General features: G+C 31.0%; 2 protein-coding genes across 7 annotated transcripts; one reads left to right on the forward strand and one right to left on the reverse strand.

The window, feature by feature from the left end:
- Positions 1-1,616: 1,616 nt before the first annotated feature.
- Positions 1,617-4,058, reverse strand: LOC107407161 (uncharacterized). Of its 3 annotated transcripts, none has more exons than XM_016014391.4 (4): positions 3,900-4,058; positions 2,903-3,100; positions 2,724-2,787; positions 1,617-2,360 (listed from the first exon to the last, which is right to left on the reverse strand). In XM_016014391.4, exons 2-4 carry the CDS (start codon positions 3,064-3,066, stop codon positions 2,061-2,063), a joined length of 528 nt encoding a protein of 175 aa, XP_015869877.1. In that variant the 5' UTR covers positions 3,067-3,100; positions 3,900-4,058; the 3' UTR covers positions 1,617-2,060. The 3 variants fall into 3 exon arrangements, with proteins under 3 accessions (XP_015869877.1, XP_015869876.1, XP_048328085.1); XM_016014390.4 differs by having other exon boundaries at positions 2,724-2,790; XM_048472128.2 differs by lacking the exon at positions 3,900-4,058 and adding an exon at positions 3,239-3,812 and having other exon boundaries at positions 2,724-2,790.
- Positions 4,059-9,245: 5,187 nt separating this feature from the next.
- LOC107417255 (caffeoylshikimate esterase) lies at positions 9,246-13,618 on the forward strand. Of its 4 annotated transcripts, none has more exons than XM_016025862.4 (9): positions 9,303-9,988; positions 10,130-10,329; positions 10,631-10,660; positions 11,082-11,208; positions 11,301-11,447; positions 11,691-11,821; positions 11,946-12,083; positions 12,274-12,372; positions 13,114-13,618. In XM_016025862.4, exons 1-9 carry the CDS (start codon positions 9,943-9,945, stop codon positions 13,339-13,341), a joined length of 1,146 nt encoding a protein of 381 aa, XP_015881348.3. In that variant the 5' UTR covers positions 9,303-9,942; the 3' UTR covers positions 13,342-13,618. The 4 variants fall into 4 exon arrangements, with proteins under 4 accessions (XP_060672573.1, XP_015881348.3, XP_015881350.3 ...); XM_016025864.4 differs by having other exon boundaries at positions 9,318-9,988; positions 10,137-10,329; XM_016025863.4 differs by having other exon boundaries at positions 9,319-9,988; positions 10,089-10,329.
- Positions 13,619-14,449: the final 831 nt, after the last annotated feature.

Consider the following 14,449-nt stretch of genomic DNA (forward strand, 5'->3'; position numbering starts at 1 on the left):
TTCAACTGATTTCAATTAATAAGAAAATATAAATGATTAAATTCACAATGTGTTTTTTAAAGAGGAAATCAATTAATAAATTGAGAGTGAAAGTGAAATTGTTCAGTTATCGAGACAATAGACCAAAGAGATGGAGGTCCTACTTCGAGAAGACCTTTTTTTAAATTAAAAATAAATAAAAATAAATTTTGAATACTCGTTGAAGATTGCCTCTTTATTTTTTGATTGTTTCTTAGAAAAAGATTGATTGGGTATTTGGTGTTTGTAAATTTGGAGTGTTTTGGCATTTAAAGATATGATATATTTAACTTTATTTTATTTCTTTAAAAATGATATAAATATATTTTATCTGTGTAGAAAATAAAAAGTCTTTTTTTTTTTTTTCAGATCTTAGATCTTCGGTATTCGATAGACCTTATCTTTTTCGAGATCACTAAATTATAGAATTTTACTAAATCATAGGATTCTATCTTTTCAATGGTCACTAGATCCCGACTAATTTAAATCGGACCACAAGGGTATAAAGCTCTCTTAGCGTCAATTTTTTCCATTCACAAGATTCGAATCCGAGATCTTATTTAAGAAAAACAGATGCCGAACCACCTGAACCAACTGGCATTGGTAAAAATAGTCATATATATAGAATATAATATAAGTAGTAATTTTTGTAGTGTAAATAAATCCACTTTTATTTTTTTAAAATAAAAAATTATTACATATAAATGGAGAAAATTAGGTGTTCTGAACCACCTTTCTCTATCAAATTCCTCTAGTCAAATTTTAAAAAATGGCAAAAATTAGCTGACTAAGACCTTTTTTTTTTTTGTTTTTTTCATTTTTCCGTTTAAAATTTCTTTTCATTAAAATTTTTCCCCCAATTAAATGTTTGGAAATTTTATTTCCTATTTTAGAAGTAAAAATTTCTCTATTTAATTTTTTATTTTTTTCCCAATATCTGACACCTAAAGATTATTTTTCTCTAATCTAATATCTTTTTCTCAGTACAATTATTATTGTATTCTGTTTTGGCTAATTTAGCTATTTAAAATCCTTATCAACTAAATTTTTAATTTGATACCTGTCGTAATTTGGCTATTTAAAATCCTAATCAACTAAATTTTTTAGTTTAACACTCGTCAAAAATTTAAATAAAAGGACTTTATGGAAAGCTGATACAGGACCACCTGATTTCTCGCCACATGATTTTCCTCCCATACTAGCAAAGACAACCAATAAACAATAACCTTGCCATCATTATCCCAGTACAAATAACAAGACCCCTTTATTTAATTATTTTTTTATTTTTAATTTTTTAATTTTTTTGGTCCTAAAATTGCTATTGTCCATAACTACCAGCATTAACGACAACTTTTATAATTGCTCTCCGATCAAGCATCTGATCGAATTAATTGCAACCGAAGATCATAGCAGTAGAGTTGAAAAGACAATGTGCCCTACCCTTATTCAGCAGATAACCAAAACTTGGTTCTACTCAGCAACTCTCACATGTCAGTCACCAAACATGAGAAAGAAACGCTTCACCAACCATAGTAGCAAAGTATCAACCCTGGAAACCCACAAATCGCATATTCCATGGAAGAAAGAAACCATGAATATCCAAATAATAACAAGTCCAAGCAATTAGCAATTACGAGGATACAATTTACATTGGTAAATGACCAAACTAGATCAGTAAATCACAATAGGATTTTATACAGAATTTTTTTCCCCGTGATTTAAACTGACCAAAGAAAAGGAAAAAAAGGACTCCTCGATACTGACCTATCTTATATTACAAAAAAGGAGCCACGCTCTTTTAAGCATACCCAAACCTTTCCTCGAGAACAAAAGGTCTGTCTATGTTTTATGTTCAATTAAAATACTTACAGACAATATTAGCAATGAGAAGATTACGGACAAAACATATCCTATATACAGTAGCAACAGATCTCAATTCTCTCCAAAAATATTCAAAATTCCCTCCTCTGGTTAAGTCTGCTATGTTTGTGAATTGTGGTGGCATTCAACTTCCTTCTATATACAATTCCTTTACCGGAGTTTCAAGCCATGGCAGGGATGCTAGAATTCTGGCGGTCCCTGTTGAGACAATCAAATCCTTCTACTCTAACTGCAGCCGGTTTAAGTCCATACTTCATTCTGACACAACCTCCTTTACGTGCCGCTGATGATGGAGAAGACAAACCCGATGGGGATGCAAATGGCAATGCCGGAAGGGGCTTCTCATCTCCAAATCGGGCATCCTGCACTAACGGGTTAGCAGCCCTGCTTGGAGGAGACCCACAAAAATATGGCGGTGAAGAAGCTACATAACCAGCAGATTGTTCTGCCCCAAAACCCTCCTGAAAGAAACCAACCAAAATGACAAGCAAATCAGAAAATACGCAGATCTAGGAGGACTGGTAACGATATCTACACAAGGCCGTCGTTATCAAGACTTAAAAACACAACTTCATTTCTTCATCTCTTAAAAATTAAGGTAAATGCTAACACTTGTGCTAAGTTGAGAGAACTAAAGAATCCTTTAGAGAGAATATTAATCTGAAATGTTCACCCATGAGAAAATTAGAAATAATACACAGCTCTTGCATACCATGTAACTATTCAGACCAACTGGTCTATATGCGTAAAAAATTAACGTATCATATCTTATAACCAAAGACACATTACATTGGTCAACACGCAAAGAAAGAAACAGTGATTACCTTCATGAGAATGATGTCCAGAAGCTCTGATCCAGCTTTTGAATCACATAACTCAGATTGTTGACTGCTGATTCAAAAAAAGCAGAGATAACCATCAACCTAGAGCTCTAGAATTCAAGAAGCATGACTAAAATCGGAAAGGAAACTCATCAAAACTACGAAAAATTATAATAAAATACCTCATATGCAATCTCAGGGGCTTCAACATATTGTTAGATAGAATCCCAACTCGCCGAGGCTTGGGGCAAACAACAGGGTCCTTTGGATCAGAGACCAAAGCAGGGCCCCTCGTCATCTCTTCACAGGCCACAAAGACGTTCTGCTGAAGATTACAATGATTCATCTTGAACTACAAATTTGATTCCACAGAAGAACGCCTATACATAGCAAAATCAACAAAACGAGGGGGGGAAATTAAACAATCATCCAAAAATTTCACGACCCAAGCAAAAAGCCTAAACTTCCAAATCAAAATTACAATAAAAACAAAAGCTACCATCTCAATTCTAACCTACCACAACCACCTGGCCTAGTCAAAGCAGAGCTCATAAATTTCTCCTCCTAACAAAAGAGAGAGAGAAATAAACACAGAAAACTATATTTTCCTAATTAATTCATTTCCACGGAATTTTCCTTATTTTCTCGGCAACCAAACAGAAGGGACCACACGATACACACAGTTTCACAGCAGATCTAGACCCAACCTCCGGAAGAGCTAAACTTCCCACACCTAAAACATACACGAACCCCAACCCTAAACCCTTCAAAATCCTTAAAAAAGGCTTCGACCAAGCTCGGCTTCAATTTAAAAGTGCAGCGAGAGATTAACCATACTAAATACAGATTGTGGAGTATGTTAAACAAAAATTTTACCAAAAAACATATTAGAAAACGTAACTTAATTGGGAAAAAAACAGCTGATTTCAGCTAGATCTGTTGCAGATACAAAGTTAGGTTTTATAAAAAATAATAATAATAATAATAATTAAAAAAATCCAAAAAGTAGGAAAAACAAATGGCGGCAAAATTATACAAGAACCAGATCTATAAAAAGCACACCAGCTACTGCAATTTCTTTCATACATAGAAATCGAAAATATATATACATACATACATATATATATATATATATATAGAGAGAGAGAGAGACAGAGACAGAGACAGAGAGAGAGAAACCTGAGGAGAATCCTCCGAAGCAAGAAAGGAAAGGCGGTCGGTGCCGGGAAGGGAGAGGGCGAGAAGAAGGGCTGGGATTCATTTATAGCGATTAAGTTCGTGTCAGCCATCTGCATGTCTGGTTAAAACGTCGCCGTATAGCCATCCTATTTTTGGCGTTTAATTTTATGAAATTCTGTTTATCAAAAAAAAAATTATGAAATTCTTTTTAAAAATAATAATAATAAATTCCTTTTTTTTTTGTATTTAATTACGCGTAGCAAGATTTTTCTTTCTCTTTTATTTTTTATTTATTTTTTTATTTATTTTTTGGTGTGGGGGAGGGGGAGGGGAGGGGGATGTTGGTAATTTCCTTTTCTTTTCTTTTTTGTGAGGTTGGTAAGGTTGTTACTTTCACCCAAGGTAAAAGTGGCTTTTTCTTTTCTTTTCTTTTTTTTTCCCTTAAAAAAAATGTGTAAGCAGGGTAAAACCAATGGAATTTGTTACTTTTCTTTTTTTTTCTTTTCTCTAAAATGTGGATATCATACAAAAATCTTTATACATCAACAAATAAAATAATGCAAAAACTCACATTCTTAAATTTTAGTAAAAGAAATAACGATCCTAATATTATTACAATTTTAATTGCATGAATTAAATTACTTTTGACTGGATTCTGCATTCAGTTTCATAGAAATTTATTTATTTTGGACATTTAACTTTAAAAAATGCCATACCCTGATACACAACTCTTTAACAAAAGTCCATTGAAAAAAAAAAAAAAAACTCCTTAACAATAGTATGCAACAATTTCCAATTTTATTTATTATTTTTTTTAAATAAATAAATTTTATTTACTAAAACATTTGTATTGATATATGAATAGCCAACAAATAAAAAAACATAAATAAATGAGCCCAATAATTAATGTAATTTTGGTAAATTAATTTGTTGACTCTAATATTATATATTGTTTAAATATTCATGTGCATACCAATGGGCAATTTTTGATATTTATACTCTTTTCTTAAAGATTTGAAAAATTAATAAAATTAAATTAAAAAAATGTATGGAAGGAAATAATCTTATTTTTTTGGGGATAAACATATTCGATGATATTGGCGTTTGGGTCCCCCCAAAAAAATAAAAATAAAAAGATCCAAAGAGATAATCTTCAATTGATTTTCTTATTTCAGTTGTTAATCTTTATTATTACATAAAATAATTAATGTGGTATTAATTGATATATTAATTGATACTGATATGTTAGTAGGTTGGTATTTAATCTTATTATTGAAGAAAAAAGAAATGAAAAAGCAATAGCATAAAAATGTAAACACCATTGTTAAAGGTGATGCAACTTATCATTAATATTGGAAGGTTTAAAAAAATTTCTTTACATTTTATTATAGTCTAATAATTATATTTGAACTTTCAATAGCCAAATGAAGAACCCAATGTTATAAAGTAAATTCTTTTTTTGTATTTTTTTTAAATATTAGTAATTATCATTAAGCAACACCTGATCATTCAAGTCATTATACAAAACTTCTCACTTTTGTTGTCTAAAAGCTATAATTGTTAGCTCAAATGTAGCCAACACTTGTAAATGAAACTCTACCTCGAATTTCATCATATGAATTATTAACTTTTTTTTTTCTTTTTTTCTTTTTTTTGGTCCTCCTTGAGGTGAAGCCATTGCTTTATTGGGCCCAAGATTAAATCCCCTAATTCCCTAACTGATATTAAAAAAATCTCCTTGATTTATTATAATTAAGTTGTTCATTACTTCACCGAATAGTTTAGTTTCTAAACTCCTACACGTTTTTTTTAAAAAAAAAAATAATAATAATCACCTAATATTGAGTGCTCTGAGAGAAATGATTAGATTTTTACGTAAGTTTCAACTATAGTTTTATATAAAAATTATAAATTGAAAGAGTGTCAAAATTGACAAACTTCAAGTGGCAATTAGCATTTATCCTTTTTTTTTCCTTCATGGTTGTAGAAATTTCTCATGTTTTATTTTATTATTTATAGAATAATAAGTTAGAATTTCATAAATTAAAAGTTCAAAAGTTGGCAGTAAATTTTAGTTTAAAAATATATTAATAATCCTTACATTTATTAATAAATTTATCAACATATTAATTATAAATTAGATAACATATTAATATATTTTTTAAAAATAAATATTATTAAATATAAATTAATTAAATAATAATAAATAAATATATTAATAGATTATTTACCAAAAATATATATATATATATATATATATATATTAATAGATTAGATAGTACATATAATGCTATTCATAATATATTTAATTTAACTTATTTTAAATTTTTTAATTGATGATATTTTTTAAATAAAATGAAAATATCTTTTTATACGATAACTAAAAAAAAAGTATGGATTATAACAAAAAATAATAAATTAAAAAAATCGATAAAAAGTTTTTTTTTGTTAATATTTAGACCAAAAAAAAAAAAAAAAGGAAAACAGAGATTTGACTTTTTATGAAAGAAGGCAGAGAAAATGAAAAGTGAAAAGCCAAGACAAAGAAGGAGAACTCACTTTGACTTTTCCACCAACTCACAACCACATCGATTAGAAAAATATTTACTTATTTTTTTATTTTTTTATTAAATATTATATCAAATTAAAAAATAAAAATAAAAAATAAAAAACAATAATGAAGATTCAACATGTTAGATTTGCACGCGCTTTCTGCAGAGACCCAGTGAAGAATGATATGTGTAGGTCCCACGCTGTAAGCTGTTGGTCCAAGATCTGGATGTCAAAATTTCTGATCAAGCACTGTGATTCTGACACGTGTTCTGACAGTGGGTCTGGAATTCCACTTGCTTTCCGACAATAAAGTGAGCACGTGCTCCACGTTGAGACTGTCTTCTAGCCAGACTGTCACCTTGTCCCATAAATCAATCTTCAGGTTTCAACTACCAATGAAAGAAGATTCACTCAGATTTAGAAAAATAAAAATCAAAATTAAAATAATTAAAGTTCTGATTATTTATACTTTTTTTAAAGAAAAATAAATATTTTATTTTAAAGGAAAAAAAAAGAAAAAAAAAGAGATAATATTTAATTTTGACAATTCATGATGGTAACAATGACAGCGAGAATCGTAAAGAGTCTTTGGTTGGAATTTTCAAAAAGCGGAAACCACGAATCCTATTCCCATTCTCAAAAACTTTCATTTAATAATTTACCAAAATTTATGGTATAAAGGATCTAGATTTTATTATATAAAAAGAAAACAACTTTATTTTATGCTTATTAATATTATTTTTAGAGAGTTTGGTAAGTAGAAAATATACAAAAATCTTAACAAAAAATCTATAACACAACGTCCTCTCCTAACATAAAAAAGAAAAGAACAACACATATCAAAAAAAAAAAAAAAAAAGGTTCAGCAAAGAAAAAGACCAATATATTTATTTGAAGGGAAAATCAAAAAGATTTAAGGGAATAAAAAAAAAAAAAAATAGTTACTTCCAATATTGCTTGTTTGAGTAATCCATGATTGAGTTGACAGAAAACTCCATTGTTTTTTCAGTATCAGAAGCCAGGAGACAACCATAGAGAGAATAGACACAATTTTCCTGGAGTTTTCTCATTGGTGTAAGTATATATTTATTTATAAGTGCATAAATCTAGCTTTTTGGTATCTATTTATTTATTTATATAAAACTGACTAAATTACTCTACCTAAATGATTTACATATTATATTGACCATATCAATTATAGGATTGTGATTGAAGATGAGAATTTGACCATAATTCCTTGACAACAACTTTTTTTGGTTTTGTGATCATCCTTGACAAGAACTTAGTGGTTAGTAAGAATGATGGGTTTGAAAATCTTCATATTGATTAGACGTTGTTTAGCTGATTTTCTATTTACCCTGATTTAATTGGACTTTATTATATTTAAAATAATTCAATTATAGATGTTATAACCGAATGCCAAATAGATTTAAAAATAAAAAATAACTATTTTTTAGAATTAATTATTACTATGCTTAATAAATTTTAAATTTCATAAAAATCTATTTTATATGAATAATTATTTCTTTAAAAAATAATTTATAACTGCTATAATTTTTTTTTCATTTTAAGGATATCATATTTAAAATATATACAAATTAAATTTAATTATTTTAAATTAAAAATATATAAAGAACTATAAAATTTGATTTTTGATTAATTTTTACTAAATTCTAATTTACAAAGATTTAACATTGAATTTAATTTGACATAATAATAATTAAACATATCAATAGAAATTATTCCTTTTTTTTCATTTTAAATCTTATAAATAAATATTCCTATCAAATATGATCTAAAAATTTTGATAATACTAATGAAACTTGACTCTCACCAGGGCCTAATTCTATATACATGGAGTCTTTTATATGTTTTATTGTGACTGTCATCAATTGTGGAGGGTAAATTAGGAGAGAATTAAGCAAAGGTAATGTTTTTTTGGTTGTAAATTTGGAGAGACCTAAGCAAATGTAATGTTTTTTGGTTAAATTAAGCAAAGGTACTGTAGGTTAGCTTGAAAGCTCATAATGAATATCAAGTTAAACTTAATAGAGTTAGAATCTTCAACTCTAATTTCGGAATGATAGCAATAGGAGCTTTGTGGTGTGCTTAGAGATCAAAGAGGCTGCTTGGTGGGTTTTTGGTTTGTCCTGAAATTTTATGAAAAGCCAATTGTATTTTGGCAGAACTATCTTTCTGCTTTTGAAATTGAGCTTGCAGTTTGGGCTTTTCAAAGTTGCTACACTGGAAATTGACATGCTAGTGGTGGTTTCTTGGATAAATGGTAGCATGGAGCCAAAGTCATTGATTGATTGTTCCATTTCATCTAATATACTTCGGTTTTTAAACTATTTTGAAATCCATAATGGAATACACCCGTAAATGATTTTTCATGTTTTATTATTATTTTTTTTCTAAATTTCTTTTTCGGTTGGATCAAGATTATGATATTTTATAAATCAACAAGAAAATAGCATGACTCAAATCTTTTAGAAAGACTTACTAACAAATCAACTTTACTTTGTAGTTGGTGATTTTTCATGCTTGATGTGGCTAATCTTGTACCGTGAATGAAATTTTGTTGTTTTACGATTTAGATTAGCATAACGTATAACTAAAACAAACATTAGAAAGAAAAATCAACAACTAGGACAGATCACAAACTGATTGGTTTTATAACAAGTAAACAGGCTCATTCTGTTTGGTCAACGGGTTTATATTACATCAATGGTTTAATGGTCTTATATTTCTTCGTCCAATCGGGTTTGTGTCACCGACCCCGCCAGTAGACCAAGTCCTCTATGTCAATTCATACATATGAATGTATGTGGGTTTCTGAGAAGAAGAGGATTGAAGTTGAATTTTTCTGATCAGTTCATATTTGAATTTTAAGCACAAAAAAAAAAAAAAAGAAAGAAAAAAAAAACCCACCAAATTGAAGGAATTATTTTTGATTTTCAATTGGAAATAATATGAATTTGATTTTGAGAGCCATAAATGACGTTTTAAAGAAGGTAGAGGTGCGAATTCACAGCCACTTGCCCAACTTTTTTTTGTCACTTTTTGAAGGTTCTTTTATCTTCTATCACGTCTCTAACCTTAAATCCTCTGGCCTTTCTCTGTTGGTATTTGTGGAACTTCCAAAAATACCAGTGAATTTGCGCTGAATATATATAAATATATATATTTTATATGTAATTTGTAAAGTCAAAATAGCTATAATCAAAATTCCCACACGCAAAGTTTCTTTCTTTTTCGACTTTGAAATTTATTCATTACATGTTTTGGAAAATCAAATAAACGTAAATGTAAAGATATTCTTTTATTAATATTGTTTTGATTATTATTCGAAAGATTGAGACTTTCTTCCACTCAGATCGCATCTTCAACAGAACCCAGGCTGTTTCGTCGGTCCTTCTTTTTCAACTCTTTTTTTTATTTTTTATTTTCCATTAACAAAATCGGAAAAAAAATAAAATAAAATATCCACATGGCGTTGAAGCCCTCAAGGATTCGTACTTTCCACCCTTTTCATGGTATTTGTTCTTTTAGACCCGTCACTGTTCTCGTTATCTTTAAGCTTATTTTTCTCGGCTTTTTATTTTTTGATTTTTAATTTTTCCTCTTCCCTTTCAGCATTAAGGAACAAAGTGTTTTTTCGGTTTCTAATGCTGTAGAATTCAGGGCCAGATTTGGTTCACATAGAAGGAATAAGAAATCGAGCTTGGAAGTAATGGCTCCTCCTGTGAGGTTGCCAGGGGTTGACAAGGAATTGCAGAAGCTTTTGGATGCTAATATGGATAAAGCTCCAGCTAGAAGACGAGCTCGAGAGGCTTTTAAGGATATTCAACTTGGGATTGATCATATTTTGTTTAAGGTATTGGCTTTCGATGGTATTTGGATTAATTTTTATTATATTTGGGAATCTAAACTTTTTGGGTTTCTATGATTTGGACCATTGGTTTTGGGGTTGTATCGATTGGATTGAGTTAAATTTTGAGAGATAAGACTTTGTGTTTATGTTGAGTTTTGATAATCCTTAATCATGTTTCGTAAGAAAGTCACTTAAGAGTTGTGATTGTTTGACTTTGAATGGCTGTCCCCACTCTCTTCAATTACTTTTGACTACTTTGGAGTTGTTGCAGACTAATATTGATTCTCGATTGATTGTTTTGCAGACGCCAACTGATGGATTGAAAATGAAAGAGGTGAGTAACTACTGCTTTTATTGCTGTTTCTGTCTGTTTGGATTTGTTTACTAGAGATGGAGGAAAGTTGGTGCAAAATGCATATTTAGAGGATACCACGTGCTACTTTTGGAAAACAGTTTTAATGCTGTGTTTTCTGGCTGCAGTTAGTTTTCACATATCAACATCAACTTTAGTAGCTAGAAAGTTTCCAACATTACTTTTTTTCTGTTAGTTGTGCCTTTTGACTTTCGTTGTTCGATTATACCTAGGTGGAACTGGAAGAGATATTGGTTTATGTGATTATTGTTGTTTATCATGCTAGGCATAATTTTTTTTATAAGAAATGCTTATTGAGCTTTATGGAATCCTGTTAAATTTTGTGAGGTTGTTACAGTCTATTTATCATATGAAGATGACAACACCATGTTTTGTATTGTAGTCATATGAGGTGAACTCTAGGGGATTGGAAATTTTCTCCAAAAGTTGGCTGCCGGAGACATCTCGCCCTAAAGCATTAGTGTGTTACTGTCATGGCTATGGTGATACGTGCACATTTTTTTTCGAAGGCATGTTGATCAGATAAAAAAGTTTGTAGTGACCAATTTTATTCTTTTTAAATACTATGCTAACGAAACCAATTATCTCCTAACATCTGCAGGAATTGCAAGGAAGTTGGCATCACGTGGATATGGAGTTTTTGCAATGGATTATCCAGGACTTGGTCTTTCAGAAGGACTCCATTGCTATATTCCTAGCTTTGACGGGCTTGTAGATGATGTCATCGAGCATTACTCCAAAGTAAAAGGTCTGTTAAATTTTAAGCTTGTATGGCATCATTACTTATTGAGTTCCTGTGTTTCTTTCTGTTCAAATAACTTGTTTTCTTCATGTACCTCTTTTGCTCTGCAAGTTGTAGAAGTTATCTTTCTTATGAATTTGTGACCACGTGGTGCACTGTAAAATTAGAAGTACTAAATGGTATGCAAACAAACAATATTTTGTATGAGGTTCTATTCTCAATGTTTATAAATGTTGATGTGGATGGCAGAGAATCCGGAGTACTCTACCCTTCCAAGCTTCCTCTTTGGACAGTCGCTGGGTGGAGCTGTAGCTCTGAAGATTCACCTAAAGCAACCTAATGCATGGAATGGTGCAATTCTTGTTGCACCCATGTGCAAAGTAATTTCTGAACCTGATTAAATGTTAACCAAAAAATAAATAAATAAATAAAAATTCACTTCTCTTATGTTATCACTTCTCTTATGTTATTTGTACCTTTAATTGACAGAAATTTTGTTTTTAGATTGCAGATGACATGGTTCCACCATGGCTGCTGACACAAATCTTGATCGGTGTGTCTAAGTTTCTTCCGGCAATGAAATTAGTTCCAAATAAGGATTTGGCCGAGGCATCGTTTAGGGACTTGAAGAAGAGAGAAATGGTAAACTCTTTACCTTAAAAGATCATTATATATAGCCTTGTGACGTTGTAGGCATGTAGTGTAATGGTTATTGTCTTTTTTTTTTTTTTTTTTTGGGTCCCCCGCCTTTGAATAACTTTTGGTCCAACATAATCCTTTATGTTTAACTCCTTACTTAACTAAAATGTTTCTGTATTTTCTTTGAATACAGACTGCCTATAATGTTATTGCTTACAAGGATAAACCGCGCTTGCGAACTGCTGTAGAAATGCTAAGAACTACACAAGAGATAGAACGTAGGTTAGAAGAGGTATGTCTGTTCTCTGACTTCTCTTTGTCAAGGATGTGATATCCAAATCCCATGGACCTCTGTCTTGACTTTTGATTCCAACTTGCATTATTAAATCCAGTTTTTACATAAGAAACCCATAATATGCATTCTCTATTTTTGTTTTGGTTCAGTTTTTCTGCTTTGTAGTTTAGGCTTGGCTCCCTTTTTAGTGAGTCCAAAAAATCAGTTAGTGTCATATTTGTTACTTTATAAACCTGAATCATGTAAACCAAATGCCAATTCTAGAATTAAGATCTGAATGTGAAGATGTACTTGGAGAATCTTACAACTCTAGGTGCTTGTGATTATTCATCTTCAGCATTTCGGACTCCCTGGAAATTGTCTTCGCCAAAGTTTCTGATAAATTTGGTGTTTCGACTAGCAGAGTGCTAAATGAAGCATGAATAATTATGTGGCAAAATTATTGTTAGTTATGTAGTTAATTACCTGCTTCCGACAAATTGACACTGGCAGTGTATAGTATAGCAATCTCCAAACCTTAATGTAGCAGAAACAAATTCTATGGGATATGTATAGCTTTCAATGTTCACCTGATTTGCTGATTTTAGTTGGGAATAGCTCCACATTGAGAGGCTTCTTTGAGCTTTGAGCCTATTTTGATTTGAGGAGTCTTGAACGTTGCATTCAAAGCATTTAGTTATTCCAGATACTATTTACTTTTTTATTCTTATATTTTTTTATCCGTGGATGTCATTACAGGTCTCCCTGCCATTATTAGTTCTGCATGGAGAGGCTGACATTGTTACCGATCCATCTGTGAGCAAGGCCTTGTATGAGAAGGCTAAAAGTTCGGACAAGAAGCTTAAGCTTTACAAGGATGCATACCATTCTCTTCTAGAGGGTGAGCCAGACGAAATGATAGTTCAAGTTTTTGATGACATTGTTTCTTGGCTTGATGAACATAGCACAATAACTACAGACAGCTGACCTCGCTATCTTTGTGTGCACGCCAGCTTGTGGCCGTGTGCATGTGTACAAAAGGGGACTTGAAATTGTTGTTACAAAGTTTTCCATTTTGTGCATAAACTATCAAGTAGCTAACATTGGAAAACCTTATTTTCCATACATTTTTACTTTAACTTATTGACCATTTTGTTTATTGACATAAATGGCTGGAGCTTTTCCTGTTTAACTTCAGATTGACTGGGAAGTTGCTCGAGGTCGATACGCTATATATGATAAGAGTTTCTACTTATTTCTTCCATTACTCTGTTAGAACTATTCATGGATTTCTAGTTCTTTTCGTGAGTGACAACTAATAAAACCTAATGGAAATTAAGTGGTCATAATGCAGATTTCATACCAAAAAATGAAATTAATTATTCTTCAGTCTGAAAAAATGAAAAGCTCATTGGTGAAGTAGGAGTGATACTTGTAAGGAAAAGGTGATGCCTTTGAGGTCGTTGTTAGGTCCGTGATAGACACCCTGCCTTGTACTTAAAGATTGGAATTTGTATTCTTTTAGCTCACAGTGAGAAATTTGATAGTTTTGGTCCAATAATGGAGTGAAAGAGCCTGGCTTTCACCCTTTCTTGGCCCACAAGGCAGCTTTTGATGTTTTGTTGTTTTCAGCATAAATGAAAATGGACTCTGTAATGCATTTGCACCACTATTGCTAGTTTATTCTACATTTTCAACAAATTTCAATGTAGCTTTTAGGAGGTGGTACAAGAAATTTCAGTATATGACACAATTTTGTATCTTTTGGCTGTTCAAGGTTCTAACACCTCTCCATTGGCCCCCACCGCATTCATACTTATTTTTTTGGTGGTGGGTGGGTCACAATTGGTAGGAGAGTTTCACAAGCAAGATGTTGGAGTTAGATTCTTTCTGCTGTTTGATAACTAACAAAATACAGTTTTAGGTTGAAATGCAACAATGAATTGAGTGGTGTAAACTAGCCAAACCATCCAAGTATCAAAATTTTCAGACTCAACTTGTATGATTTATAGATGATTGAGTCCGCTAAAAAAAATTCATTGAATTTCTTTGACTTGTTTGAGACTAACTCAATTCGACTCGTTATAAGACAGCT

This window comes from Ziziphus jujuba, chromosome 4, assembly GCF_031755915.1.
Source record: "Ziziphus jujuba cultivar Dongzao chromosome 4, ASM3175591v1".
NCBI lineage: Eukaryota > Viridiplantae > Streptophyta > Magnoliopsida > Rosales > Rhamnaceae > Ziziphus > Ziziphus jujuba.

What these genes read in the sequence shown, in the direction of transcription:
- LOC107407161 (XM_016014390.4), bottom strand. Translation starts at nt 3,066, where the DNA reads ATGAATCATTGTAATCTTCAGCAGAACGTCTTTGTGGCCTGTGAAGAG. An exon ending in CCCCTGAGATTGCATATGAG is followed by an intron (nt 2,791 to 2,902) that starts GTATTTTATTAT and finishes TTTTTGAATCAG; the next exon opens with CAGTCAACAATCTGAGTTAT. An exon ending in TGGACATCATTCTCATGAAG is followed by an intron (nt 2,361 to 2,723) that starts GTAATCACTGTT and finishes GGTTTCTTTCAG; the next exon opens with GAGGGTTTTGGGGCAGAACA.
- LOC107417255 (XM_016025862.4), top strand. Translation starts at nt 9,943, where the DNA reads ATGGCGTTGAAGCCCTCAAGGATTCGTACTTTCCACCCTTTTCATG. An exon ending in TTGATCATATTTTGTTTAAG is followed by an intron (nt 10,330 to 10,630) that starts GTATTGGCTTTC and finishes ATTGTTTTGCAG; the next exon opens with ACGCCAACTGATGGATTGAA. An exon ending in GTGCACATTTTTTTTCGAAG is followed by an intron (nt 11,209 to 11,300) that starts GCATGTTGATCA and finishes TAACATCTGCAG; the next exon opens with GAATTGCAAGGAAGTTGGCA.